Source organism: Symphalangus syndactylus, chromosome 2 (genome assembly GCF_028878055.3).
Source record: "Symphalangus syndactylus isolate Jambi chromosome 2, NHGRI_mSymSyn1-v2.1_pri, whole genome shotgun sequence".
Taxonomy (NCBI): Eukaryota; Metazoa; Chordata; class Mammalia; order Primates; family Hylobatidae; genus Symphalangus; species Symphalangus syndactylus.
Window position 1 is genome coordinate 67494420 of NC_072424.2, and position 26551 is coordinate 67520970.

A 26551-nucleotide genomic window follows, 5' to 3' on the forward strand; every position below is an offset into this window, starting at 1 on the left:
CACACAATAGAATACTTGGCAGTCACTAAATATGAAGCAGGTGAAGAATACAGAATAACATGAAAATAATCACTATACATGAAGTTTTTAAAAGCAAATAGAGTTATCAAATAGAACAAACTTTACTAGTGGTTTGTTGTACATTTTGTAGCAATTTAAGGACATGTCTCAGGGCCCTGGTGGGGATTAGAATCTACCTTAACCGGAGCAACTCTTTTTTTCTGTTAACTATGCTAAGATTTGTATTTTTTAAAAGCTGCTGCTACTAAAAAAAAAAATATGTAAGCCACTGGGACAAATTTTTAATAATTTAGAGTGTGAGTGTCATAGACATACAGCTACAGATAAATATTAATATATATACACACACAAGCAAGCCTGGAATGGGATACCTGGTATGTTAACAGCGTTTATACAGCTTTAAGTGGTAGGATCATTAGAAATTTTAGTATTCTCTTAATTGCATACAGTGAGAGCAAGTTACTTTTATTAATAAGGGAACATCTTAATGCAAGTTGACATAAGTACCTGGCAAAATTACCATAAACAAAGTCAAAAGACAACTGACAAACTGGGAGAAAACACGTGTAGTGTTTAACAAAGGGCGCTGTCATTTTTTTTTTTTAATCTCTTAAAAATTGAGAGGCAAAGGTCCCCAAACTTGATAGTTAAATAGGGAAAAGGAAGGAACAGAAAACAAAATGCCCACGCCCCAACGACACTATCTGTGTATCTACTAGGCATGCTAATGTCCTGCAGGCTGCCCTGATGTGAACTTGGCTCTCTGCAGGAGGCAGGGCAGGGCAGGCCTCCCAGAGATGGCTCACCTGACACACATGTCTGAAGAGCTGCAGGGCCCTCTGGTCCAACTCTCCCTTGCATAACACATGGGAGCGCAGGTAAAGGAGAGCATTCATCAGCAGCTGCTCCCGAGTGGGACAGGCTTTCTGGCCCTTGCCTTCCAGCTCCTTTCCTCCTGAGCACTTGAGGATTAGCTTCCCAAGGCATCGTAGAACCTCCTCAGACTTCACTGAGCACAAAGTGTCTGCATGAGCATAGTAAGTGGGGAAGGTGGGGCCCACCGATGGGAAAGCCAGCAAGGCTGTGGCCAGGGTCCCCAGCCTGTCTGCACCAACCATACTGCTGTGGAGTGAGCTGTGGAGCTCAGAGGCCACCAGCCTCATGCCATGTTGTAACTGCAATATGGATGCCTGCAGTGGGCTCACGGCATCTGGATAGAAGGTGTACTCCTCTGCCAGCCGCTTCCGGAACTGGTGGTGTGACTGCTGCCAAGAGGCCTCCTCCTTTAGAAGACTCTGGGCTACTTGGGCAGACCGTGGCCCATCCATGTGGAGGGCCTGCAGGAGCCGTGTGAGCAGATCCTGAACAGCAGGGGCCTTGGCAATGCTGGTGACGTAATGGTGGATCTCCTGAACCAGGGACTCGTACGCAGGCAACTGGGGTCTAAAAGCCTGTTTCTTCAACAGGCGACAGGTTAAATTATCCAGCTGATCCATCCTTTGGCGAAGCAGCCTAAAGGGAAATTAACACAATATGCCAATTATGTCAGAAGAAGAGCAGCAAATCTAGATTGGATCCTCAGATAGGAAAACAGAAGAAAGAAATATCAGCTGCTGCGAAATAATATTTCCAATATCATCTCAGTCGTGATAATACTGACAATTAGTTAATGAAAATGGATAACATTTACACAGCAGTTACTGTGTCATGTATGTTGCTGGTGCTCAGATGCACATCTTACTGAAGCCTCATCATGACTCACTGGAGTAGATAACTACAATTACCCTTCTTATGCTGATATGGACACTGAGATGTAAGGCATTAAGTGATCTACCCAACATCTAAAATCAAAGGTCAGAAGTAGGACTGGAATTCAGAACCTACTACACTATACAGGCTGAACATCCCAAATCCAAATATCCAAAATGCTCCCAACTTTTTGACTGCCAGCCAATATGACACTTAAAGAAAATGCTCATTGAAGTATTTTGGATTCCAGATTTTCAGATCTGGGATGCTCAACTGGTATAAATATTCCAAAATCTGAAGAAAAAAATGAACCCCAAATCCAAAACACTTCTGGTCCCAGGCATTTTGGATAAGGGATCCTCAACCCATACCGTATTTCCTAGTAACAGACCTACAGCCAAGAACAGCAGAGAAATATAGTGCATACCATCACACTCCACTTCTTCTATGCTGAGACTAAGTTTTGGCTTCAAACATCTTGGCCCCATGTGAGCACACACCTTGAATAGCCCCCCTCTCCTCCTTTCACAAGGCATATTATTTTTCCTGACTATAAACAAGGCTTTGGCATCTAATTGCTAATGTAGTTTAGAGGTGTATATTACCACTTCTACTCACACCATAATTACATTACATCAAAAGGAGAGTCAATAATCCCCAAAACAAATAATCACTCTGCTGTGTTACCTGACGTGAGGATGAGAGTAGCTGACAACGACTTCATCTTCCAGGTCTCTTCCAGTCTGCAGCTGGGATGACAGGTTCCGGGTCTTCCATTCACACTGCAGTTGGTGTAACTGATGGAAAAGAGAGAAGTTAGTCCACTGTGTCCCAGCTATGACCATGCACATGAGGACAATGTCCTGGGCACATGTAGAGGAACAAGATGGAAGGAATCTGGGTTCCTGAATGACCCAAGGAGAGGTGGCTCTGCTCCATTAATCTAGACCACTCACATCAGAGCTGTGAGGGGAAAGAAATGATCTTATTTACACCACTGAATTTTTTAGTCTCTCTGCTATAGGAGCTTAGCTTTCACTCCAACTAATATAATTTTCCTTCTTCAAAATATGTACTAACATACCATTATCTTAATGTATTTAGTTCCTGAACTTGGTTCAAAACTTCAAATAGCAAGGGATACCACATTACCCAAATCAACTTGATTGCTTTTTAAGACAAGGTCTCGGCTCTGTAGCCTGGCTGGAGGCTCACCGCAGCCTCGACCCCCCCAGGCTCAAGTGATCCTCCTGCTTCAGCCTCGTGAGTAGCTGGTACTACAAGCACATGCCACCACACCCAGCTGTTTTTTTTTTTTTTTCCTTTTTTTTGTAGAGACATGAATCTTACTATGTGGTGGCCCAGGTTAGTCTCAAACTCCTGGGCTCAAGTGCTCCTCCCACTTCAGCCCCGCAAGGTGCTGAGATTACAGGGTGAGGCCACCACACCCAGCCTCTGCTTGATTCTTGAGTTTTAGATAGCAAGCACCAATAAGTTAAAAATTCCTAGGACATAGGGATACTATATTCTATCTAAAGAAATATCCAAATCCAGGCTGGGCATGGTAGTTCACGCCTATAATCCCAGCACTTTGGGAGGCCAAGGCGGGTGGATCACTTGAGGTCAGGATTCAAGACCAGCCTGGCCAAGATGGTGAAACCCCGTCTCTACTAAAAATACAAAAATTAGCCAGGCATGGTGGCGGGTTCCTGTAATCCCAGCTACTCGGGAGGCTGAGGCAGAGAATTGCTCGAACCCAGGAGGCGGAGGTTGCAGTGAGCCGAGATCGTGCCACTGCACTCCTGCCTGGATGACAAAGCGAGGCTCCGTCTCAAAAACAAACAAAGAAACAAACAAAAACCCAAATATCCAAAACTGAGCTCAGGTAGAGAGAGTCCAGAGATAGTGAGAGATACCACTATTTCTGACAATGGCTCGGGTTTTCTACCTGCCCTCTGCCCATTGCACCTATTGGCAGAGACCTCAGAACCTTAGGAAGGGCTCCTCCCAGAGCCTGAATGTAGTCAGAACTCTCAAAGGGGAAAATACAGTCTCTAAAACAGACTCCTGGAAGTCACAAGGCAACTTATGCTTGTGATGATCTGAGCACCCAAAAGGGAATAAAAGGAGTAATACAATAAGCAAACCCAGCACGTCAGGGAAGGAGCCCATGCTCCAAACTCTTGCCTCCCATACCTCTTCCTTGGCATAATTGAGCTTGTACTCCCTCTTCACCGCAGGGTCAAAGCGTGCCTGGGGAAGCCATGTCTGAATCTGGAGCAAGCCGAGGCTCACCCAGAGCCTCCCACGCTGGGCTGGCTCAGGCAGGCTCCTCTTACTCTCCCCTTCACCAAAAAAGTGGTGCAGGGAGGTGAGCAATTGGCAGAGCAGTTCCTTGGGCAGCACCTCCTGACCAGCCATGTCCCCAAGTGTCTGGCCCACATGCTGGAAGGCCTGGCTGCTCCCAAGCAGCAGCTGCTCACAGTTCTGCATGTACTCCTGCTGCCGGGACTCTGGGAGCAGCTCTGCTAGGCCTGCCAGGTGCCAGAACAGCATCTGCCCCTGGAGTTGGGAATCCGTGCGTCTGTGGGGACAATAAGAAAGCACTGAAAGGTTTGTACTGTATCAAAAAGCATTCCTTTTCATACACTATAATTCTCTCAAGAAACGATAACCACAGAATGCAGCATCAATATGTGGAGGTGAATTTCGTTCTCACATGGTCTTATTTGGTTTACTAAGTTCACCCTCTTGATCACAATATGCTTAAAACTGACAGAGGAACCAGCCAGCTCATGGTAGCCTGAAAACATGCTGATTCAGGCAGAAAATACCCTCACTTCAAACACCAGAACTAGCCACCACTACAGAAGGAAGTTCTCACTGGGTCTCTGCTCCATGCTCTGGAGAAAAGACAGGAACTTTACAGTCTGCTTCCAGGGCAAGGGAATACCTGAATTCTGCTACTGAAGAGATAGCCATGTTAGTCCAAAGCATTGAACTGATGTCCTGGAGCTGCTGAGTTCTCTCAACCCACTCTCCTAGGGTCACGTGAGAGGAGGACAGGATGGGGAGGCCACTCACATCCCAGGGACTTGCTCTCCAGCTGCTGGTTAAGACTTCAAAGCAGCACTTAGAGAATATGGGTCTACTGAGATTGCCAGGACCCTAAAGGACAAGAGAAGAGTCAATAACTTTTAGAAATTAAGACTATTTCCAGAAGCAGCATTAGGGAACCTGAGAGGAAAGAAACAGACAGTTCAGGTTACTTGGAACAGGTAAGCATCACTCAGAGATTGGACTAGAAGGACAGAACAGGTTAGTATACCTTAAATGAAAGTGGACTCCATGCTCTAGGAAATGAGCAATGGATGCTTTAGTAATGCATGAGGAAAGCCTGCAAACCTGGGAATCAGAGAGCACATTCTTGCAGAAGGGAAAGAGACACACTGCAGGAGGATGAGAGCCAACTCAGGGTGCAAGGAAAGGAGTGAAAGACAGATGTAAGAGCCAGGGACAAAATCTGCCATGTCTGTGCTCCTTAGACTGTTAGATGGGACACAGTAATAGCTGTCCACAGCAAAGGATTGTCAAAGGGTGACAGCCAAATGTGTGTGACAGTCAACTCTGTATAATGCCATACAACCCTCAGGGATCCAAAGTTTATCACTAAAGGCTTTGAGAGGTGTTTTACAATAAATCCATTTTGATAGTGCAAAAGAATGGAATAGAGTTCAGGTAAATCCAAAAACATTTGGGGCAATAAGGCATTTCACATGAGAGTGGAAAGGAGGAATTAGTCAAAATGATGTTATTACATCTCTTTTGGATCTGTTTGTATAAAAGAAAAAATTTGCATCTCTATATCATAAAACAACATATACAGATGAAATAGATTTGAACATAAAATAAAAATATAGGAGAAAATAGTGGAAAATAGTTTTGAACTCTTGAGGTGATGAAGGAAGACATTTTTTAAAAGCATGACACTAAAGTCAATAAGTAGAAGGGTCTGGCATATTTGGAGGGAAAAAAATTATAAAACTTGTGACATATAAGAAAACAAACTTGAGAGATGACAGAAAACTAGAAATATACTTCCAATTCATATTGGGCAAAGGCTTAATATCCATAATATATAAAAAGATCTTCAATAATAAACTGATGCTGAACAACCCAATTTTTTTTTTTTTTTTTTTTTTTTTTTTTGAGACAGGGTCTCACTGTGTCACCCAGACTGGAGTGCAATGGCACAATCTTGGCTCACTGCAACCTCCGCCTCCCAGGCCCAAGGGATTCTCCTGACTCAGCCTCCCAAGTAGCCGGGATTCAGGTGCACACCACTACTGCCCAGCTAATTTTCGTATTTTTGGTAGAGACAGGGTTTCACCATGTTGGCCAGGCTGGTCTTGAACTCTTGACCTCAAATGATCCACCCGCCTCAGCCTTCCAAAGTGCTGGGATTACAGTCGTGAGTTACAGCGCCCGACCGACACAATTTTTTTTTTTTTTTAAAAGCACGACTACGACTCGAAAATTCAGAGAAGAACTAAAGGGGATCAGTAAACGTGAAAATATGTTCAATCTTCACACTTACCAAAGAAGTGCAAATGAGTTCTTTTTAACTATATGACAAAAACAATTGGAAATGTTTATAACACCTAGTGTAGTAAGCAGATGAACAGGTCCTCATCTCTATGTTAAAAGAAACTAAACCTCACTGTGGTCATCTAAGACTTCAGGACTTCCCTCTTCACTGGCTCTTCACATCTTTAAAAAAGTGAAAAGCAAAAACCACATCTCCAGTCTGTAATAACCGTAATTTTGTTTTTAATGTGTAGACACTCTGACCAAGGATTCAATTCTAATTCTAACAACTTATGCATAGAAATGCTCCAACAAGTGGACAAAGATGTATAGTAGGATAGTCAATGTGGCATGCTTATTATAGGAAGAGGGAGAAAATGCAAGAAACACTTTATCAATAAGAAAGTGATTAAAATAAATTCAAGCACATTGATACAATGCAATAACTTTTAAAAATAAGCTGGAATGACATACACATTTCTATTACGTATATGTGTACTTATTTTTGTTTACATATGTATTTAATATAAAAATATATGTAAACAGAAGGATATAGAACAGAGTAGATATTTCTAATGAATTCTGTATTATATATACATATATCTGCACTGTTTAAATGTTTTATAGTGGGAAAAATGTTTTAACTAGAAAAAATACTTTTTCAATAAAACCTTTTTTGACTTATCTCAGAATTTCACAAATTATTTAACATGGTATACTTTTACTGACAGTACACTTATTTAACATCCTGCAGAAAATAAAGTGTTGCAATCACCTATTTAAGTCACTACTCTATGCTAGGAATAAATGTTTATTGATAGATCCATTCAGAAACTCTTTTGCCACTATCAAACATTTTTTATAATTTTAGACCAACGAACCTTCAGTGTGGAATCTAAAACAGACTTGGGTACCTCCCTCTGCCGCATACCAGGCAAAGGATTCCACATTAGCCAGTACTCTGGATTTGTGGTCACAGTACTGCTCCAGAAAGACATAAACATGGAATTAAATAACTCAGACCACAAAGATGTAATTTCTTCAGGAGACACCTAGAAATAAAGGAATAATTAGGTAAGAGAATATCTGAGAAAGACTCCATAAATTATTAGGTCTTTCTTCTAAGACCCATCTAAAACTATCATAAGTTTAAAAGTATTAATCCAAATTTTTCCATTTCTCTGCCACCCCAGTCATCTTGGTCAAGGAATGTGACATGTTTACAGTTTTATTTAAACCTGTACTAATAAAATTCTATTAACCGGAGTGTACCAGTATTCATATTCAATTTATTAGAGAGTAAAAGTACAAAAAAGTATAAAAAACACTCTCACAATATATTTTTGAGCAATTGGGAAATTTTAAGCAGCAAATATTTTCATCTCATTTAATTGGAAACCAAATGAATACTCCTGTGATAAGAGTTGTAATATACCCTCATAATTACTATAAAAGAATATTTAAAATTCTTCCCTTTAAGAGGCAATTCAAAAAAACCTGAGGTTTCCAATATGGAATTTTGAGAATAAATAAAATGTTTTCCAACCAGTCTGTCACAGAAAATCTAATCAACTCATAGTGTAAAGGAGGCTTATGTCTTGTGATTTTTACCTTCTGATGATGCAGCAAGGACCACAGATCTCGAAGCTCTTGAGGTGTAACAGGTGTGTGATAAAGACAAAATGAGATGAGATGACTTATCTCCTCATTTATCTGGGGTTGTTGATTTTTGCTGCATCTGTTCCAAAAATAAAGAGGGAGAGGGTGGAGTATGGACTATCAATGAACTACTGGAAAGCTGCTACATTAGGGAAAGTGTAACATAAAACTTACAGTACATTTATCTAAAAAATGAACAACTCTACTGATAAAATTCCCAGTGACTTTTAAAGTAGAGTCAAAACTAGTAAAAAAAAAAAAAAAAAAAAAAAAAAACCTTCAATAAATTTTGGCTTTCCAAAATGGCAAATCACTTCCCTCTGCTTCACTAACCATCCCCATCAAGTATGTGGTTGGTTTATGGGTATAGGATACACAGAATAACCAAGAAAAAAAGTTCCTGCAAGGAAAACAACTGAAAGCATGGTTTACCTTCTGAGACAAGCTTGTGCCATAAAATCAGCTGTCACTTTGTACTGCCAAAGCATAGCCAGGTACTCCATTGCAGGCCACAACTGAACACTCCTGGTAAGGTGGATTACGGAGGTCAAGTCTGGATGGGACAGGGAGGAAGCTTCATCACGCTTTTTCTCCAGAAAACCAAGTGAGAGTCCTTTGGCTTTCAGTTCTAAACACTGAGCATGCACAAAATTCTTCAATTCATCTGGACAAAAAGACAAATGTTGTATCAGAGTACAGTGGTTAAGAGTACAGCCTCTAGATTCTCAACAACCTATGTGACTGCAAGCTTAACAAGCTAACCAGTTAGGCTCCTTAACCTGAGCTTTGAGATTCTCATCTGTGAAATGATATTAATACCCACATGATTCTGATGGAATTAAAAATATATGTGAAGTTTAGCCCTATGCCTGACACTTATTTAAAGGTATATATACTCTACCCCTCACATCACCCAGAAAAGAAAAATCTAAGGGAAACTTATTAACTACCAGCAAGAGGATATTTTCAGAGCATCTGTCAGCTAGCCAAGTGCTAGAATATTTTACCTAGGTTGACATCTTCCAAAATATTTGCTCTGAGGATCAGTCCCCAGGCTTGCAGGAGACTTTTCTTTAATGTCCATTGAGAAGCAACCACTTGGAGACGATTAATGTCTTCCTGCCATCCACACTCCCCAAGGGCAGACATCTGCTCCCTGATGGCAAGGACTTTGTTAAGGACCTTCAATTGTGAAAAACACTCCACCACCAGCTTGTCCTGAAACAACAAAACCCACAAGAGCATACTATAGAGCACAAATGTGGTTTTCTTTAGTAGCCTATTACAGGTCTCAGAATAAATTTATGATATATTCTTAATGTTTCCAGAAAACAAAGGACTTGTTTATTCCTGTTGCTGTCAAGAAATTTTACAGTGGTAATAAAGTTAACTCTCTACCCAGCCTTAAGGGTCTCAGGAATACGTAAGATGATAATATGTAGCAAATTACTAAACAGGATTCATGGGATAGAGCCTGCCCTCTTGTTATCTGCGGGTTCCGCATCAATTCAACCAACCATGGGTCGAAAATATTCAGGGGAAAAATGGATGGTTGCGTCTGTCCTGAACACGTAAGGATTTTTTTATCTTGTCATTATTACCTAAGCAATACAGTATAATCACTATTTACAGAGCGTTTACATTGTACAAGGTACTGTAAGTAATTTAGAGATGATATAAAGTGTACATAGGTTATATACACACACAACGCCATTTTATATAAAAGTCTTGGGCTTTCCTGGATGTTTGTATCCAAGGAGAATCCTGGAACCAATCACCCCCAGATGCCAAGGGAAAACTGCAAGAGTTATGCTTTGAAGACAAGGATTAATCTTATACAATGTCAGTTCCCAAGTTCCAGAAGGACTTCAGAAGTAGTCAAATTTCTTTTATTTACTAAATGCTTCCAGGTGTACCTTAAAAGGAAACGGTCGTCCCAGGAACTTCTGCAACTTCTTTATACCAGCAAAGCCACCAGTCTGGCTCCCTAGACAATTCTGAATATGTTCTGAGACAGTCTGAACTTCTTTGTAATATCTTTAAAGGAGAACAAGTGCACAGGGGAAATAAGGAAAGGGGGAAATGCTAGACAGTAAGAGAAGCCATTAATATTTTCTTTCTTTGTTTTTTCTTTTTTTTAATTGTACATTCACCAATATGCCAATTCACCAATAAAGCAAGAAAAAACAGTTTCGGTTCCAAATCTTATCCTTAACATCTGTCTGTAATCATTGACATTATTACTCTAAATATGAATCTTACTTGTCTTCATAATTCATCAGAAGTCGGGGGATCTGGTGGACCAGATGTTTTAAAACCCAGTGCCAATGGAGGGCAAGAAGGGCCAGACCTGGGGCATCTACTTTTACTGTGTCGGCCACAGTCCAGAACCGGTCCCGCCACCGCAGAGAACCTAAGATCTAAAAACAAAGTCTCTTAGATAAGACGGCATGAAGAAAAACTAAAAAAAGAAGAAAAATAAAAACAAAGTGAACCAAGACTGCTCACCAACATCTCCTGGGAAAAGACACACAACATAGGCTATAATTGCTAATCAATGCTCAATTTACATACATTAAAAGTCTAAGACTGGACTGGAATATATGTAGGAACATTAAGGCAGACAGAAGAGGCGAAGATCTTTTCTCTTAGTATTTGAAGCATAAAGTTATTAGAGAAAATGGAATTGCTGGGTCAAAGTATAGATTTTATAAGAAACTACTAACTGTATTCCAAAGCAGCTGTACAATTTTGTACTCAGACCAGAAGTGCAGAAGAGTTTCAGTTGTTCCATTTCTTTACCAATACTTGCTGTTAATGATTTTAACTTTAGTTTTAATTTTAATTCTATTCTGGTGGGTGGTACCTCACCGTAGTTTCAAGTTACATTTCTTTGATAACTGATGACATTACAATTTTTAAAGTTCTTACTGGGCATTCACAGAGCTTCCGAGAAGATATTCTATTCAGATGTCTTGCTCATTTTAAAAACTGGGTTGTATTATAGCTAGTTTATGGAATTTATGTGTTTTGTTAGCAGTTTTTCCCAGTATATTCATTTTGTCACAGTATGTTCATAAAGGTATCTATGAAGAAGTTTTAAATTTTGATGAAATCAATTTATCAATTTTTTTTCATTTAGAAAGAATCCTAAAAAATCTTTGCCTATACTTAGATTGTAAAGACCTTCTCCTATGTTTTCTTTTAGCCAGTTCATAGTGTCAGTTCTATTTTTAAAGGTTTCATCCATGTTGAGGTAACTACATATAATGTGAGGTAGGGGTAAAGGCCCTCTTTTTTTTTTGAGACAGCATCTTGCTCCATCGCCCAGGCTAAAGTGCAATAGCGCAATCTCGGCTCACTGCAACCTCCGCCTCCCAGGTTCAAGTGATTCTCCTGCCTCAGCTTCCTGAGTAGCTGGAATTACAGGCGCCTGCCACCACACCCAGCTAATTGTTTTGTATTTTTAGTAGAGACGGGTTTTCACCATGTTAGCCAGCCTGGTATCGAACTCCTGACCTCAGGTGATCCACCCACCAAGGCCTCCCAAAGTACTTAGGATTATAGCCATGAGCCACTGTGCCCAGTTAGGCTCATTTTACTTTATATAAACATCTAATTCTTCCATCACTATTTACTGAATAGACCATTTTTTGCCATTAAATTACCTTTGCATATTTAACAAAAAACAAAACAAAAATAACTGACCATGTGTGGGGAAGGGGAGGGTGGAGTCTATCTGTGAATCCTCTGTTTTATTGGTCTAAATGTCTATTCTTAGACAATACCGTACGGTTTTGTTTAATACAGGGTTGCAATGCAAATCAGGTAATATGAGTCTCCAACATGGCTCTTTGAAGACGCATTTTTACAGTAACATTGTTTCTAGATTAGTGATTTCCTATAGTGGTTCCATGAAGTCAAAGCTATTTTCATAACATCATGTTATTTGCCATTTTCACTATGATGACATTTACACTAATGGTATAAAAAAAGGAGGACTGACAGGCAAATTATGACTATCTGACAGACACTGTATTGAAAATCAATGATGTGAACCTGTCACTTCAAGAAAAACAATTGAGAGGCCGGGTGCGGTGGTTCACACCTGTAATCCCAGCATTCTGGGAGGCTGAGGCAGGCAGATCATCTGAGGTAAGGAGTTCCAGACCAGCCTGGCCAACATGGTGAAACCCTACCTCCACTAAAAATACAAAAAATTAGCTGAGCATGGTGGCACGCACCTGTAATCCCGTCTACTTGGGAGGCTGAAGCAGGAGAATCACTTGAAACCAGCAGGCGGAGGTTGCAGTAAGCCAAGATGGCACCACTGCACTCCAGCCTGGGCAACAAGAGAGAAACTCCGTCTCCAAAAAAAAAAAAAAAAATTGAGGATATATGTTGCCATGATAAAATTTCAGCTTTTAAGCAAAACTTAGAATTCTGCAAAACTGGCCTGGAATGGTGGCTCATGCCTGTAATCCCAGCATTTACAGAGGCCGACGCAGGTGGATCACCTGAGGTCAGGAGTTCAAGACCAGCCTGACCAACATGATGAAACCCTGTCTCCACTAAAAATACAAAAATTACCCAGGTGTGGTGGCGCATGCCTGTAGTCCCGGCTACTCGGGAGGCTGAGGCAGGAGAATCGCTTAAACCTAGGAGGTGGAGGTCAGCAATGAGCTGAGATTACGCCACTGCATTCCAGCATGGGCGAGAGAGCGAGACTATGTCTCAAAAAAAATTCTGGAAAACAGAGTTTGATGACTTCCTGGTAACGATTTTTCTGAAGAGATTTGTGATTTTTCACAAGTGTGACTTTTTACTTATTTATATTGAAGAATGAAATGTGCCAACTCAGTGAACAATATATTCCAAGTTACCAATGCACGAGCTATAAACTAATGCAAGGTCAAAGTCCATCCAAGGTGCAAACTAGGCCAATGAATTCTATTTTTTTTTAGACAGAGTGTTGCTCTGTCCCCCAGGCTGGAGTGCAATGGCACAATCTTGACTCACTGCAACCTCTGCCTCCTGGGTTCAAGCGATTCTCCTGCCTCCCGAGTAGCTGGGACTGCAGGCGCCCGCCACCATGCCTGGCTAATTTTTAGTAGAGATGGGGTTTCACTGTGTTAGCCAGGACGGTCTCGATCTCCTGACCTCGTGATCCGCCCACCTCAGCCTCCCAAAGTCCTGAGGTTACAGGCATGAGCCACCGCACCTGGCCGTGGCCAATGAATTTTAACACAAGAAGTTCACTGATTATTTGCTCAGATTTTCCATTGCAAATAACCCTTACAAAACTACTTGTCATTTTTGGTGTGCCATCAAATAAGAATATTTGAAATTACACGAAATGATTACTAAAATATTCCTCCCCTTTCCAACCTCCTAACTATAGGAGGCCAGTTTTTCTTCATAAACTTTATCCCAAACAACATACTACAAGAATCTATCTTCTCAGAAGCCAGACATACAGAGACTTGCAGGAATGTACAACAGTTCCACATTTCTCAAATTTTATTTTAGAAATTGCTATTTTTTATTGAAAATAAGTTATTCATATTAACATGAAATTCTTTGCTAATGTATTTTTAAGCAAATTTATGGGTTTTTTTATATTTTTCAGATTTAGTTCTTAATATGTAAAAACTGACAGATGTAACATCTTTGGAATTTCTGAGAACCTTTGAGTATAGAGGCAGAGATCAAAAAGTTTAAGACCGGCTACTCTACTTTACTAGACTTACTAGAATAATCTGGATTAAAAACTCCATTTAATCCACATGTGACAATAATGTCTAAGTGGATTTAAGTGGATTAAAATATAACTGTTACAATCTAACAACAGGTGAACGAATAAAAAAACTAGTAGATCCACACAATGGACTACTACTCAGCAACAAAGAGGAATGAATGACTGATACATGAAACCACATGGATGCATCTCCAAATCACAATGCTGAGTGAAAGAAGATAAACAAAAAAGTATATATACTGCATAATTCCACCTACAGAAAATACAACTGATCCACAGTAAGACAGAGCAGATCAACGGCTACCTTGTTGTGGGTGGGAGCAGGAAAGAAGAAAATACAAAAAGGGAATGAGGAAACCTTTGGGGGTGATGGATATGTTCATTATCTTGACTGTGATAATGGTTTCATAGGTGTATACATGTCAAGACTTATACACTTTAAATGTATGCAGTTTATAATATGTAAATTATACCCCAATAAAGATTTTAAATATGTGTATAGGTATATTTAAAACTGTTAAGAATAAGTTTCTTAAATAATATTGGGCATATAACAACACTAAAGTTAGTCTTAGCCCTAAGAATCTTTATGCCAAGAAAGATAAATTTTGTTGTTTAAAAATAAAACAAAGTGCAGTTCCTTACCTCATTGACACTGGCATCAGACACCATTCCCTGGGAGGACTGTACCCAGAGCAGGACTAGTGCATCACAAAGTTCAAAAAAAGCAGCAAGATTGACCACAATTTCATGGGGCAGAGTGTGATAGCTTTCTGGATCTGAGAGTCGACATAAATAAAATGAGAACATTTCATCAGATTTAAAATAATCTCTGGACATTTTCAAAATAAACTGTAATCTAGAACTTAAATGTTATCCCCAGTATAAAGGTCAATTTTGAAAGAGCAAAAGCAAAAGCAAATTCTTTGCCTACTACAGGTTGAGTGTCTCTTATCTGAAATGCTTAGAATCAGAAGTCTTTCAGATTTTGAATTTTTTTTTTTTGATTTTGGAATCTTTGCATATACATAATGAGGTATCTTGGGGAAACACATCGTCCAAATTTTCTATTTTATAATGTTTTTAATAATTTTGTGCATGAAACAAAGTTTGGACTGCATTTTGACCATGGCTCATCATATGAGGTCAGGTATAAAATTTTCCATTTGTAGCATCATGTCAGTGCTCAAAAAGTTCCTGATTTTGGAGCATTTCAGATTTCAAATTTTCATATTAGGGATGTTCAATCCGTATTATTAAACTTGGCAAATGAGGCATGTATACCTACAGATGTAAATAATGTCTCACTGAAAAATGCAGATTATAAAGAAAAAAATGTATATTTTATACAAGTATTTAAGTATAAAATGAAAACTAAGTACATATGTTTAGATGGATAGTTAATACCAATAGACATGAGAAAATATAAATGAAACTATTACTAACAGTAGCTGATGTAAAGATGAACTTTTTCAATTTTTATACTTTAATAGTTTGAATTTTTTCCAAAAAGCACAACTATCTTTTCAATTAACAAAAAATAAAGATGGGAGAAATGCTCCCCCCTATAATAAATGCTTATGAATATGTACTTTTTAGCCGACAGACCTAGTTTTCAAGTGGCTCTGTTACTTGCTAGAGATGTGACCTTGAGCATCTCCTTGTCTCCCTTTCCTCACTAACAACATGGGGACCTATATCACAGGTGGCTATAAAAAGTAAATGAGATCAAGGACACATAAAAAGCATTTAGCTAAGCACCTGGCACAAAGTAAGTGCTCAGTAAATGTTAGTCATTACTACTGAGTAAGGGGACATGTTTAAAATCAGGCCAGCAGATTAAAAGAAACCAGTAAACAGCAGCAGCTGCTGAATATGCCTCTCAACTTTCGCAACATTATGCAATCAGATGCTTAATTAGAGAACACAAAAGGTAAATGTTCTTACCTTGATGGAATTCAAAGGACATTCTCAAAACACTATCTCTTAGCTTTTTGCTACCAACAGAAACCAAATTTGCTTCAGTAAAAACCCGTTTTTCCCGGTCAAGATATATGATTGTCCTGGAATGAGATTCAAAAAACGTAACAAATAGCTATCGGTTAATAACATTTTCAATCATATCCTCTATTTGGTGGAACACTTGGAATATCAGGGTCCTTCATCCTGCCATTCCTCTCCTGCCTCTGCAAATCTTGGACTAAAGAGATGGAGATGAAAATGACAACTACTAAGGTGAAAGGAAAGAAGATCGATGGATGGAGAAAGCTGGGTCTAGGTAGACTGCCAGGCCTTGGTCTGTCATGATCTGACAAACTGCATTGTGAACTCTTCAGAGTGGCCATGGTAGAAATGGAGGAGTTGGTGGAGCAGAGGAGTAGGAGGCTGGTAGCTTGCAAGGCAACCTCTGAGGTGCACACTATACTTGTGGATTCACTTTGAAAATTATGTAAATTCATATGTGAGTGTGTACATAAGTATGGAGGTGCTATTATGTCTCCAACATTTGAGGACAGGAAATGATGTGGACAGAGAGATGGCTGAGGAAGAGACAAGTAAAAATAAGTAGGTGAAAATGGGAGGAGTTGCTGGGAATCAAACAAAAACCAGGCTGGGCACAGTGGCTCACACCTATAATCCCGGCACTTTGGGAGAATGAGGCAGGTGGATCACTTAAGCTCAGAAGTTTAAGACCAGTCTGGGCAACATGGCAAAACCCTGTCTCTACAAAAAAGTACAAAAATTAGCCACGTGTGGTGGTGTGTACCTGTAGTCCGAGCTACTTGGGAGGCTGAGGTGGGAGGATGGCTTAAGCCCAGGAGGCAGTGGTTACAGTGATCCAAGATTATGCCACTGCACTCTAGCCTCAGTGACAGAGCTAGACCCTGTCTCAAAAGCAAAACAAAAACAGAAAACAGTAGAAAATATGATTATCATACGATAAAGGCAATCATGTCCAACACCCCACAACTTCTCAGGTTCACAAAATTCAACACACATAAGCTATTTGACAGATTCTTAGGAAAGGTATAATCCGAGACGCCAGTGAGGCAAACAGTGCCCAGAGCAGCAGGTTTCACTTACTTGTTTGCAGCTGATTCTAAATGGGCAAAGAGCTGGTCAGGCTGGTCCGTTTGTGGGTCAAAGTCCATCAAATTTCTAATCATGTCCAGAGCCTGCATATTCCATCGGGGATCCAGAGGGATCACAAATTCATCTAGTTTAAAAACAGAACAAAACAAAAATCAGAAATATTGGAATTAAACTCCTTGCCTGGGAAGTTTCAGTTGAATATTTTCATTGTTTTACTTTGAGCATATTGAATCCTGATGGGGAAGAGGTTAAACCAGTAAATACCACGAGTTTCATCCCATAATACTAGAACAACAGGGTTTAATAGCTTTTACACTCTATCTTTACCAAATGCAAAGTATCTGTATGTCCTGAAAGTTCATTCCAAGGCAGGATATAAAGGTAATCCCTACTAGAATACAACATTCCAACCAATGAGTTCACTTCCTGAGATCACACTAATCCATGGGCTAAATTACACAGTGGTCACCATTAGCTTAAAAAAAAAACAAAAAAAAAAACGGCCACCCACCGTCTGGGAAGTGAGGAGCGCCTCTGCCCGGCCACCCACCGTCTGGGAAGTGAGGAGCGCCTCTGCCCGGCCACCCCATCTGGGAAGTGAGGAGCGCCTCTGCCCGGCCACCCATCGTCTGGGAAGTGAGGAGCGCCTCTGCCCGGCCACCCATCGTCTGGGAAGTGAGGAGCGCCTCTGCCCGGCCGCCCCGTCTGGGAAGTGAGGAGCACCTCTGCCCGGCCACCCATCGTCTGGGAAGTGAGGAGCGCCTCTGCCCGGCCTCCCATCGTCTGGTAGGTGAGGAGCGCCTCTGCCCGGCCGCCCCGTCCGGGAGGAAGTGAGGAGCGCCTCTGCCCCGCCGCCCCGTCCGGGAAGAAGTGAGGAGCGCCTCTGCCCGGCCGCCCCGTCCGGGAAGAAGTGAGGAGCGCCTCTGCCCGGCCGCCCCGTCCGGGAAGAAGTGAGGAGCGCCTCTGCCCGGCCGCCCCGTCCGGGAAGAAGTGAGGAGCGCCTCTGCCCGGCCGCCCCGTCCGGGAAGAAGTGAGGAGCGCCTCTGCCCGGCCACCCATCGTCTGGGAAGTGAGGAGCGCCTCTGCCCGGCCACCCACCGTCTGGGAAGTGAGGAGCGCCTCTGCCCGGCCGCCCCGTCTGGGAAGTGAGCAGCGCCTCTGCCCGGCCGCCCCGTCCGGGAAGAAGTGAGGAGCGCCTCTGCCCGGCCGCCCCGTCGAGAAGAAGTGAGGAGCGCCTCTGCCCGGCCGCCCCGTCCGGGAAGAAGTGAGGAGCGCCTCTGCCCGGCCGCCCCGTCTGGGAGGTGAGGAGCGCCTCTGCCCGGCCACCCATCGTCTGGGAGGTGAGGAGCGCCTCTGCCCGGCCACCCATCGTCTGGGAGGTGAGGAGCGCCTCTGCCCGGCCACCCATCGTCTGGAAAGTGAGGAGCGCCTCTGCCCGGCTGCCCCATCTGGGAAATGAGGAGTGCCTCTGCCCGGCCACCCATCGTCTGGGAAGTGAGGAGCGCCTCTGCCCGGCCGCCCCGTCTGGGAGGTGAGGAGCGCCTCTGCCCGGCCACCCATCGTCTGGGAGGTGAGGAGTGCCTCTGCCCGGCCACCCATCGTCTGGGAGGTGAGGAGCGCCTCTGCCCGGCCACCCATCGTCTGGAAAGTGAGGAGCGCCTCTGCCCGGCTGCCCCATCTGGGAAATGAGGAGTGCCTCTGCCCGGCCACCCATCGTCTGGGAGGTGAGGAGTGCCTCTGCCCGGCCGCCCATCGTCTGGGAAGTGAGGAGCGCCTCTGCCCGGCTGCCCCGTCTGGGAAGTGAGCAGCGCCTCTGCCCGGCCACCCCGTCCGGGAAGAAGTGAGGAGCGCCTCTGCCCGGCCGCCCCGTCCGGGAAGAAGTGAGGAGCGCCTCTGCCTGGCCGCCCCGTCCGGGAAGAAGTGAGGAGCGCCTCTGCCCGGCCGCCCCGTCCGGGAAGAAGTGAGGAGCGCCTCTGCCCGGCCGCCCCGTCTGGGAAGTGAGGAGCGCCTCTGCCCGGCCGCCCCGTCCGGGAAGAAATGAGGAGCGCCTCTGCCCGGGCGCCCCGTCCGGGAAGAAGTGAGGAGCGCCTCTGCCCGACCACCCGTCGTCTGGGAAATGAGGAGCGCCTCTGCCCGGCCACCTATCGTCTGGGAAGAAGTGAGGAGCGTCTCTGCCTGGCCGCCCCGTCTGGGAAGTGAGGAGCCCCTCTGCCCGGCCGCCCCGTGTCTGGGTAGAAGTGAGGAGCTCCTCTGCCTGGCCACTCCGTCTGGGAGGTCTACCACGGAGGCCAGAAGCAATGTGGGGGCTGGACGTGGTGGCTCACGCCTGTGGTCCCGGCACTCTGGGGGGCGAGGCGGGTTGATCACTTCGGGCTAGGAGTTCGAGACCAGTCTGGCCAACTTGGCGAAACATGAAGAATACAACAGACAAACCAACCAACCAACTCAATGACAACAAAACAGGTCTACCCTGGAGTCATACTCTAATTTTTTCTATTTTCCTCCCTTTCTGATCCTTTATCCCACTTTCTTTTTCTTCCTCTTCCTTCTCCCTCTTCTTTGTCAAATAGAGGATTGAGTTATTATCACTGATCCATATAAAGTCCCTCTCTCATTTATTTTAACTCCCACCCCCATTTCTATTCCCCGACTTCCCATGTGCAACCTTCCTAATATGTTTGATACGCATCTTTTTGTTTGTATGTATTTTTAGAAAATGTTTATTGTTTTTGTACGCAAAAAAAATTAATTAAAAAAAAAAAAATTACGTACATGGCAGAAAATGAATACACCTCACTATCTGTTTTCATTAAGAAAACAATGCAATTTTTTTAAACTTAAAAACAAATTCTCTATAATCAGAGATTATACTGCCCCACAATCCTCTGGCTCACATTTGACACAACTTCTGTGAAGCAGCAGGAGGATACTGACACTCTCCAGAAGTTGTGAAAACCCAAGGAAGGGAGGCAAAACACAAAAAAGTGTAACATTAATTTGAAGATAGCTGGCAGGACGGTTCAGTGGAGTGCTTTAAGTCTTAAAAGCATCCACCATATAGTAGACTACCCAGACTACCCAGGACATACTGTGAACAGCAGGTACATTAAGAAGGGAACCCATATTCCAACACTCAGTAAGATAAAAAGGCTACAAAACTGAAAAGGACAGTTGGAGCTAATGTGTTCCAACAGAGGACAGGCGATGCCTGCTGAAAATGAAAGCTGCTACTGTAGAACTGTGTTTGTAAAAGTTACAATCCTCTCATAGTGGAAAACCATGACTTAGCAGCCACAACTTGACTAGCAAAGTATTTTTCTCTATTGTTTGATTTCTTCCCATTCACTCCATGATCTTTAGTGCACATAAAGGAATTATTTAGTACAAAAGCATCATGCATATTTTTTTCTAAACCAAATGGCCAGTGGTATATTTTGATCAACATCAAATGAAGATGGAGGTAGAACATTTTTAATCTGGTGTCGTGAAAATGCCCATTTTCCTCATTAATGCTTGTGCCAGTCAAGTTAATATTACTCTGTTCTAGGAAATGTTTATTCTCTCACTCCTTATTTTAAAAAAATAAATCTTGAATACTTCCTTTGATCAGATATCTTAGATGTCTATTTCTGTTATCACTATGGTTTTATAACTTTGTCATCAAGGCTTTCTCAGAGACAGGATCTGGCTCTGTTGCCCAGGCTAGAATGCAGTCAGTGGCACTATCACAGCTCACTGCAGCCTCAAACTCCTGGACTTACACAATCCTCCTATCTCAACCTCCCAGGTAGCTGGACCACAGGTACAAGTCACTGCATCTATCATTAAAGTTTTATATTTTCCTAAATTAAATGACCCCGTGTAACTTTCCTTTAAGTCAAATATCTCGTGGTTTGAAACTCTTCCTACTAACAATACTGGTAGACAACACAAAGTTAAGGGTGGAAGGGACCTCAGAGAAGTAAGAGCTTAATTCCCCTAGTTTCTAAACACAGGCAGAGACAGTGAATGATGAGCCAAAAATCTACCAAGCCAGGTTGTGGCAGAGTTGGTACCAGGGCCCAGTGTTCCAACTCCTAGATTCTTTTCACCCCATGGCATATCATCAGCCTCCTTCAGAAGCTGGAGGATAAATGGATAGTTTCAGGCCAAGCATGGTGGCTCAAGCCTCTAGTCCCAACACTTTGGGAGGCCAAAGCAAGAGGATTGTTTGAGGCCAGGATATCAAGACGACCCTGGGCAACTTAGTAAGACCCTGTCCCTTAAGAAAAAAAAAAAAAAAAAAGGTAGTTTCAAAAAAAAAGAGGGAGAATTTGCTTCTGCATATCATGAGTCTTCTAAAAAATACTGTTATGTTGAGACCTCTAGCAAGTCAGATCTTTTCCCCATAAACTCAAAAGATAAGTTTCCAAAACAGTGCTGAGAGCTAGAAATCAAAAGTGCATACCTGTTGTATTTGGCTGTAATATTTTGAAAACATTACTGACTGCACTTGAGAGGGAATGTGAGTAAAAATTCCTGAGAGATGCAGCACTGGCTTCCAAATGAATTTGTATGGACTCTGTGGAGGAAGGCGAAACCAGTGTTAGACTCTAAAGCAGTGCTATTCAATTGAACGTTCTGCAGTGATGAAAATGTTCTACAACTGCATAGAATAACCACTAGTCACATATGAAGACCTGAAATGTGGCCAGTGCAACTAAAGGACTGGATTTTTTATTTTTTTTTTTAAATCTAATCTACATTTACATTTTAGTAGCCCTCTGTGGCTGGCTAGTGGATATCGTATAGGACAACATAGATAAAAATATTTCTAAAAATTCTCTACATATATTTAGACAGATGACCACATGTGTTACAAAATATTATAAACATCCATGGGCTTATTGACAAATTCTCATGAAGTAGAAAGGCTCATGTAAACTCAATCTCCACCAACAAATTCCATGTTCTGTACTTTACAATTCAAGCAATGTTGTTATTGTTGCTCTGTCCTCTCTTAAAATGAAAGAACTACAAAGAAAGTACAGGTGGCCCTCCATATCTGAGGGTTCCACATCTGTGGAATTCAATCAACTACAGATCAAAAATATTCAAAAATTTTAAAAAAACAAAAAATAAAAATACAACAAAAATAATACAAATTTTAAAACAACATACTACAACAACTATTTACATAGCATTTACATTGTATTAGGTATTATAAGTAATCCAGAGGTGATTTAATGCATACAGGAGGATGTGTGTAGGGTATATGAAAATACTATCCCATTTTATATAAAGGGTCTTAAGTGTCCACGTATGTTGGTGTCCCTGGGTGGGAGAGGGAGATTCCTCGTATCAATCCCCCACAGATACCAAGGGCTAACTCCAAGTGTGACAACATGGAGCACTGGAACTAAAATAAGATTAGAATCTTATATACTTTTAGAGGAAATGCATTTATCAAAACTAATACCTTTCCCATATAGAATGGTTCTGTAGCAGTAGTACAGCACAAAAAGCAGATGTTCAAAACTAAAAAGTAAAATAATACAGTATGCTTTCCTTTTGAATTTGTTAGGAAGGTGACTATGTCCTGAAATGCTAAGGATAACATGGAAACAAAAGTTTATCTTGTGACACATCTACAGGCAGACTTGCTCCTTAACAGTAATGCTAGACCACAAATTTCTTCCTAGGAGACCTCACAACTGTAATTTTAACAGTGTAGTCACAGATTAACACAGCTGCTGAGGCACTTAAATAGCATAAGTGTATATAAATCACATCAGTGGACAAATTAAGCTGTTCTACTCACCAAGCCCCTGCGGTATATTCCTGGCTAAATGATAAAGCCATTTAACTCTGAGCATCCAATCCTGATTGGTTGCTCTTTCTATGAGCAATTTAACAGCCATGGCCAAAACATCTGGTTCATCGATCCAGTAAGTATTCACTTCGACTGCATTGAATTTCAGGTTCTCAGGGCTGGGGAACTGCATAATTTTCTCTAAGTCTTGCAAGGTAAGAGGCTGACTCCTGAAATTCATTTGAATGAACAAACTCAGTACTAGAATAACCTTTTATTTCACATTCTAAATAACTGAGAAAACCTCTTTCACAAATATTGGATCAAAGGTAAGAGAGAAAAGGAGAGTCTCCCACAGACGAAGAAAGTTAAAACATACCTAATAAACAATCAATAGGGAGCAATATCACAATGAACAATAAAGCTATGACAGCTACATAATAAATGGCCACAGAATGCTCCAGTTAAATACATTGTGTCCTGACCATTTCCAGCAAAAACAAAAACCAGCCAAGAAACCAGAGACACAAGCTGAAGGCTCCACTGACCTTGTCCAGCTGCTGGTTTTCATGCTCATCCTGTTGAGACAATATGCTAAGATCTGTCCATCTCTTCGGACTGTAGACAGGTGAGAATCTTCAGTAGCAAAAAGAGCTGAGGGCACAGAATCTGGCCACAGTCCCATGCCAAGAATGGAGTCTCCCCAGTTTTCATGTGCTCGCAAAGAAGAAACATGTTTCTCCAGTAAAGCCTGTACAAGCTTGTAGGAGACAAAAACACAATACAGTGGTACCAACATAAAAGTGATATTCCCCAAAAAACAGCAAAGTAATAATAGTCCATGTGACCACCTTAAAACAACTTTTAATACACTCTTCAATGAAAAACACAAGTTAAATTCTACTTTTCCTGATGACATGTAAGTTTCAAAAAAAAAAAAAAAAAAAAAAAAAAAAAAGGGAATATTTACATTCAAGCTATTTTCCAGAAAAGTACCTGGATACCAGATCTCTATGTGGTCAACTCTCTTAGGTCACTGGGTTGCCACCTTTAAAAATAATTTCCTCATACTCAATAATGTAGGGTATTACAACTTAGAAACATTCTGCAATACTTCATAGTACCTTCCGGTTTGCTGGTGAATGCTGGGAACAGACATATACTTCCCAGCATGCTTCAGAAAAGGCTCTGTCTAAACTCAGCCCTCGCTGCAGGTACTGGACAATTAGTATGGCTGTCTGGATTAGAGTTGATACAGAAGACGTTGGAGAACCTATTAAAAAAAAATTGCCATCTATAAACAATAGAGTCTTTAAAATCTCCAATGAAAATGGATAAATTCTGCCCTCCCATCAAACCTCCTTCCTGTCAGCCCCACCCAAATACTTACTTTACAAAACATTCTAAGTAGACTCCAGAGTCCTCCGAGGGCACAAGGGACCTGTAGGAACCTTTGTATTCCTATCTCCCGTTTCTCTCTGGCTGTCTGTAGTTTATTATGGGGGACTCACTTACAGATGTGATAAAGCCTGGTCACATATATCCTTAATCTAATGCTGACACATACTGAAGGTGGCAAGTTGAGTGTAACCTCATAAAAGACCATGGGATTTGAAATCCAACAGGCCTATTTGCAAATTCCAGCTGTTATTATTAACTGATAAATTACTCAAACTCTCTGAGTCTTATCTGGAAAATGAAAACATATGTCTTGCAGAACTAATGTAAAAGATTAAATAAACAGCTGGGCATGGTGGCTCACACTTGTAATCCCAGCACTTTGGGAGGCTTAGGTGGGCGGATCACAAGGTCAGGAGATCGAGACCACAGTGAAACCCCGTCTCTACTAAAAATACAAAAAAAAAATTAGCCGGGCGTGGTGGCGGGCACCTGTAGTCCCAGCTACCCGGAGAGGCTGAGGCAGAAGAATGGCATGAACCTGGGAGGCGGAGCTTGCAGTGAGCCGAGATCACGCCACTGCACTCCAGCAAGGGCGACAGAGCTAGACTCCATCTCAAAAAAAAAGAAAAAAAAAAAAAGATTAAATAAACAATCTGCATGGTACCTAAAACAGAGTAGTTATCCAACAAGCAATACTTCATTTATTATCTTTTTTTTTTTTCTTTTTTGAGACGGAGTCTCGCTCTGTCGCCCAGGCTGGAGTGCAGTGGTGCAATCTCGGCTCACTGCAAGCTCCGCCTCCCGGGTTCACGCCATTCTCCTGCCTCAGCCTCTCCGAGTAGCTGGAACTACAGGCGCCCACCACCACGCCCGGCTAATTTTTTGTATTTTTAGTAGAGACGGGGTTTCACCGTGGTCTTGATCTCCTGACCTCATGATCCGCCCGCCTCAGCCTCCCAAAGTGCTGGGATTACAAGCGTGAGCCACCGCGCCTGGCCTTCATTTATTATCTTGCTCCTTTTTGTGTAATCGAACGTTTAGAAAAAGTAACACCTGTCTGCTTTAAATAACTCAAAGTTTCCTCTTTATTCCAACTTCAAGAGGCTGTTGATAACCCTGGAGAAATGATGGGCAAACTTCATAAACCTCAGTGCATAAAGTGGAATTACTCAAGGGTTAGCCTCTGCTTACTTGCATCAGAATGACATAAGAAGCGTCTTTCAGATACTGATTCCTGTGCCTCGCCCTGCCCTGCTGAACCCAATCTCTTGGGGTGTCTGGAAATCCACATTTTTAATAAGCTTTCCTGATAATTTCTATATACACTAAATGTAAGAAAACTTTGACTAGCAGTCCAATGGAATCACATAAATTTCTTGAAGACTAAAACTCTGCAAAGGCCCAAAAGTCAAGCACCTCACCTACAACAGTGCTCTGGGTCTCTGTGTGTAAAGCCAAGAGGATGTCACATACACTGTTCCCCACCAGTCCAAGGCTGTGCAGCAGAACTTTCAAATCTAGGTTGTCTAGGGTGCTTGCATCCCCTTCCCCTGAAATGTAGATTTCAAGTCCACGATTCCTCATAGCTCGGGATATATCTCCATGAACAGGATCCATCGAGAGGAAAAGTCTAGAAAAATAGCAATTCAAAGAAAAAAACTATTTTAAATCCCAGTGCAACCAAAGGTGTAGCTCAGCATCAGTCAGTGAGGGCAAATCCTATGTGGCTCATTGTCACAGAATTCACACCAAGGATCTTTTACTTCTAGCACGCATCAATATAGTAAAAGATTTTCTCTAAACCTACTTTCCTAAGGAACTGTGTATGATATATCCAGCGTACCTTTAGTGCTGAGAACTTAAAAAATTTAACCTTCAGATATTCCCCAGAGTAGGCTATACTAATCCATTATTCTAACTCACCTACAGACGGCAGAACAGGAAGCAAGTGTAGTCTCCTGAAACAACTGGATTCATATATTGAATGCCCATCAACATCTCCATCTAGTTATCTTACACCTCTGATTAATGTCTGAAAGTAAACAGCTGATTCCCTGTAGACCCTCCCCACATTAAACCTGCTCCTTTACCAGTCTTACCTTTCTCAATGAATGGCAACCCCATTTACCCAGTTACTCAAGCAAAAACATAGGTGTCATCCTTGATTCTTCTTTTTCTCAACCCATCTGACCACCCTCATCTAAGCCACTGTGATGTGTTGCCTAAATTACTGCAAAAGGATTGTGACTGGTACCTCTGCTTCCCACCTTCGTCACCAATGCAAGGAAAGGACCTTGCCCCTCTTGTTTATGCTGTGTTTCCAAAGCACAGCAATGACTGGCAAATAGTAAAGCTTCAGTAAGTATTCGTTAAGTGAATTAATAAATGGGTGAACTTCCCCATGATTCAGTTTATAAATAAAATATATAAGGAAGTCCTACTGAACGTCTACCTCTGCTACTGAGGCTGTCAGATTCTAAGGCAGAAATATA

At 42.0% G+C, this 26551-nt stretch overlaps 1 protein-coding gene across 2 annotated transcripts in view; it reads right to left on the reverse strand.

The window, feature by feature from the left end:
• MDN1 (midasin AAA ATPase 1) overlaps window positions 1-26551 on the reverse strand; it is a 183195-nt gene that overhangs the window by 49630 nt on the left and 107014 nt on the right. For both annotated transcript variants that reach the window (XM_055258756.2, XM_055258764.2), the window contains exons 46-63: window positions 25481-25689; window positions 23783-23931; window positions 23207-23418; window positions 22668-22888; window positions 21315-21428; window positions 16859-16991; window positions 15722-15837; window positions 14420-14553; window positions 10279-10436; window positions 9933-10053; window positions 9024-9234; window positions 8449-8680; window positions 7969-8095; window positions 7239-7409; window positions 4724-4938; window positions 3967-4354; window positions 2458-2567; window positions 828-1533 (exon numbers count right to left, since the gene is read on the reverse strand). In XM_055258756.2, the coding sequence (XP_055114731.2) occupies window positions 828-1533; window positions 2458-2567; window positions 3967-4354; window positions 4724-4938; window positions 7239-7409; window positions 7969-8095; window positions 8449-8680; window positions 9024-9234; window positions 9933-10053; window positions 10279-10436; window positions 14420-14553; window positions 15722-15837; window positions 16859-16991; window positions 21315-21428; window positions 22668-22888; window positions 23207-23418; window positions 23783-23931; window positions 25481-25689 (3727 nt within the window). The remainder of the gene's footprint in view (window positions 1-827; window positions 1534-2457; window positions 2568-3966; window positions 4355-4723; window positions 4939-7238; window positions 7410-7968; window positions 8096-8448; window positions 8681-9023; window positions 9235-9932; window positions 10054-10278; window positions 10437-14419; window positions 14554-15721; window positions 15838-16858; window positions 16992-21314; window positions 21429-22667; window positions 22889-23206; window positions 23419-23782; window positions 23932-25480; window positions 25690-26551) is intronic.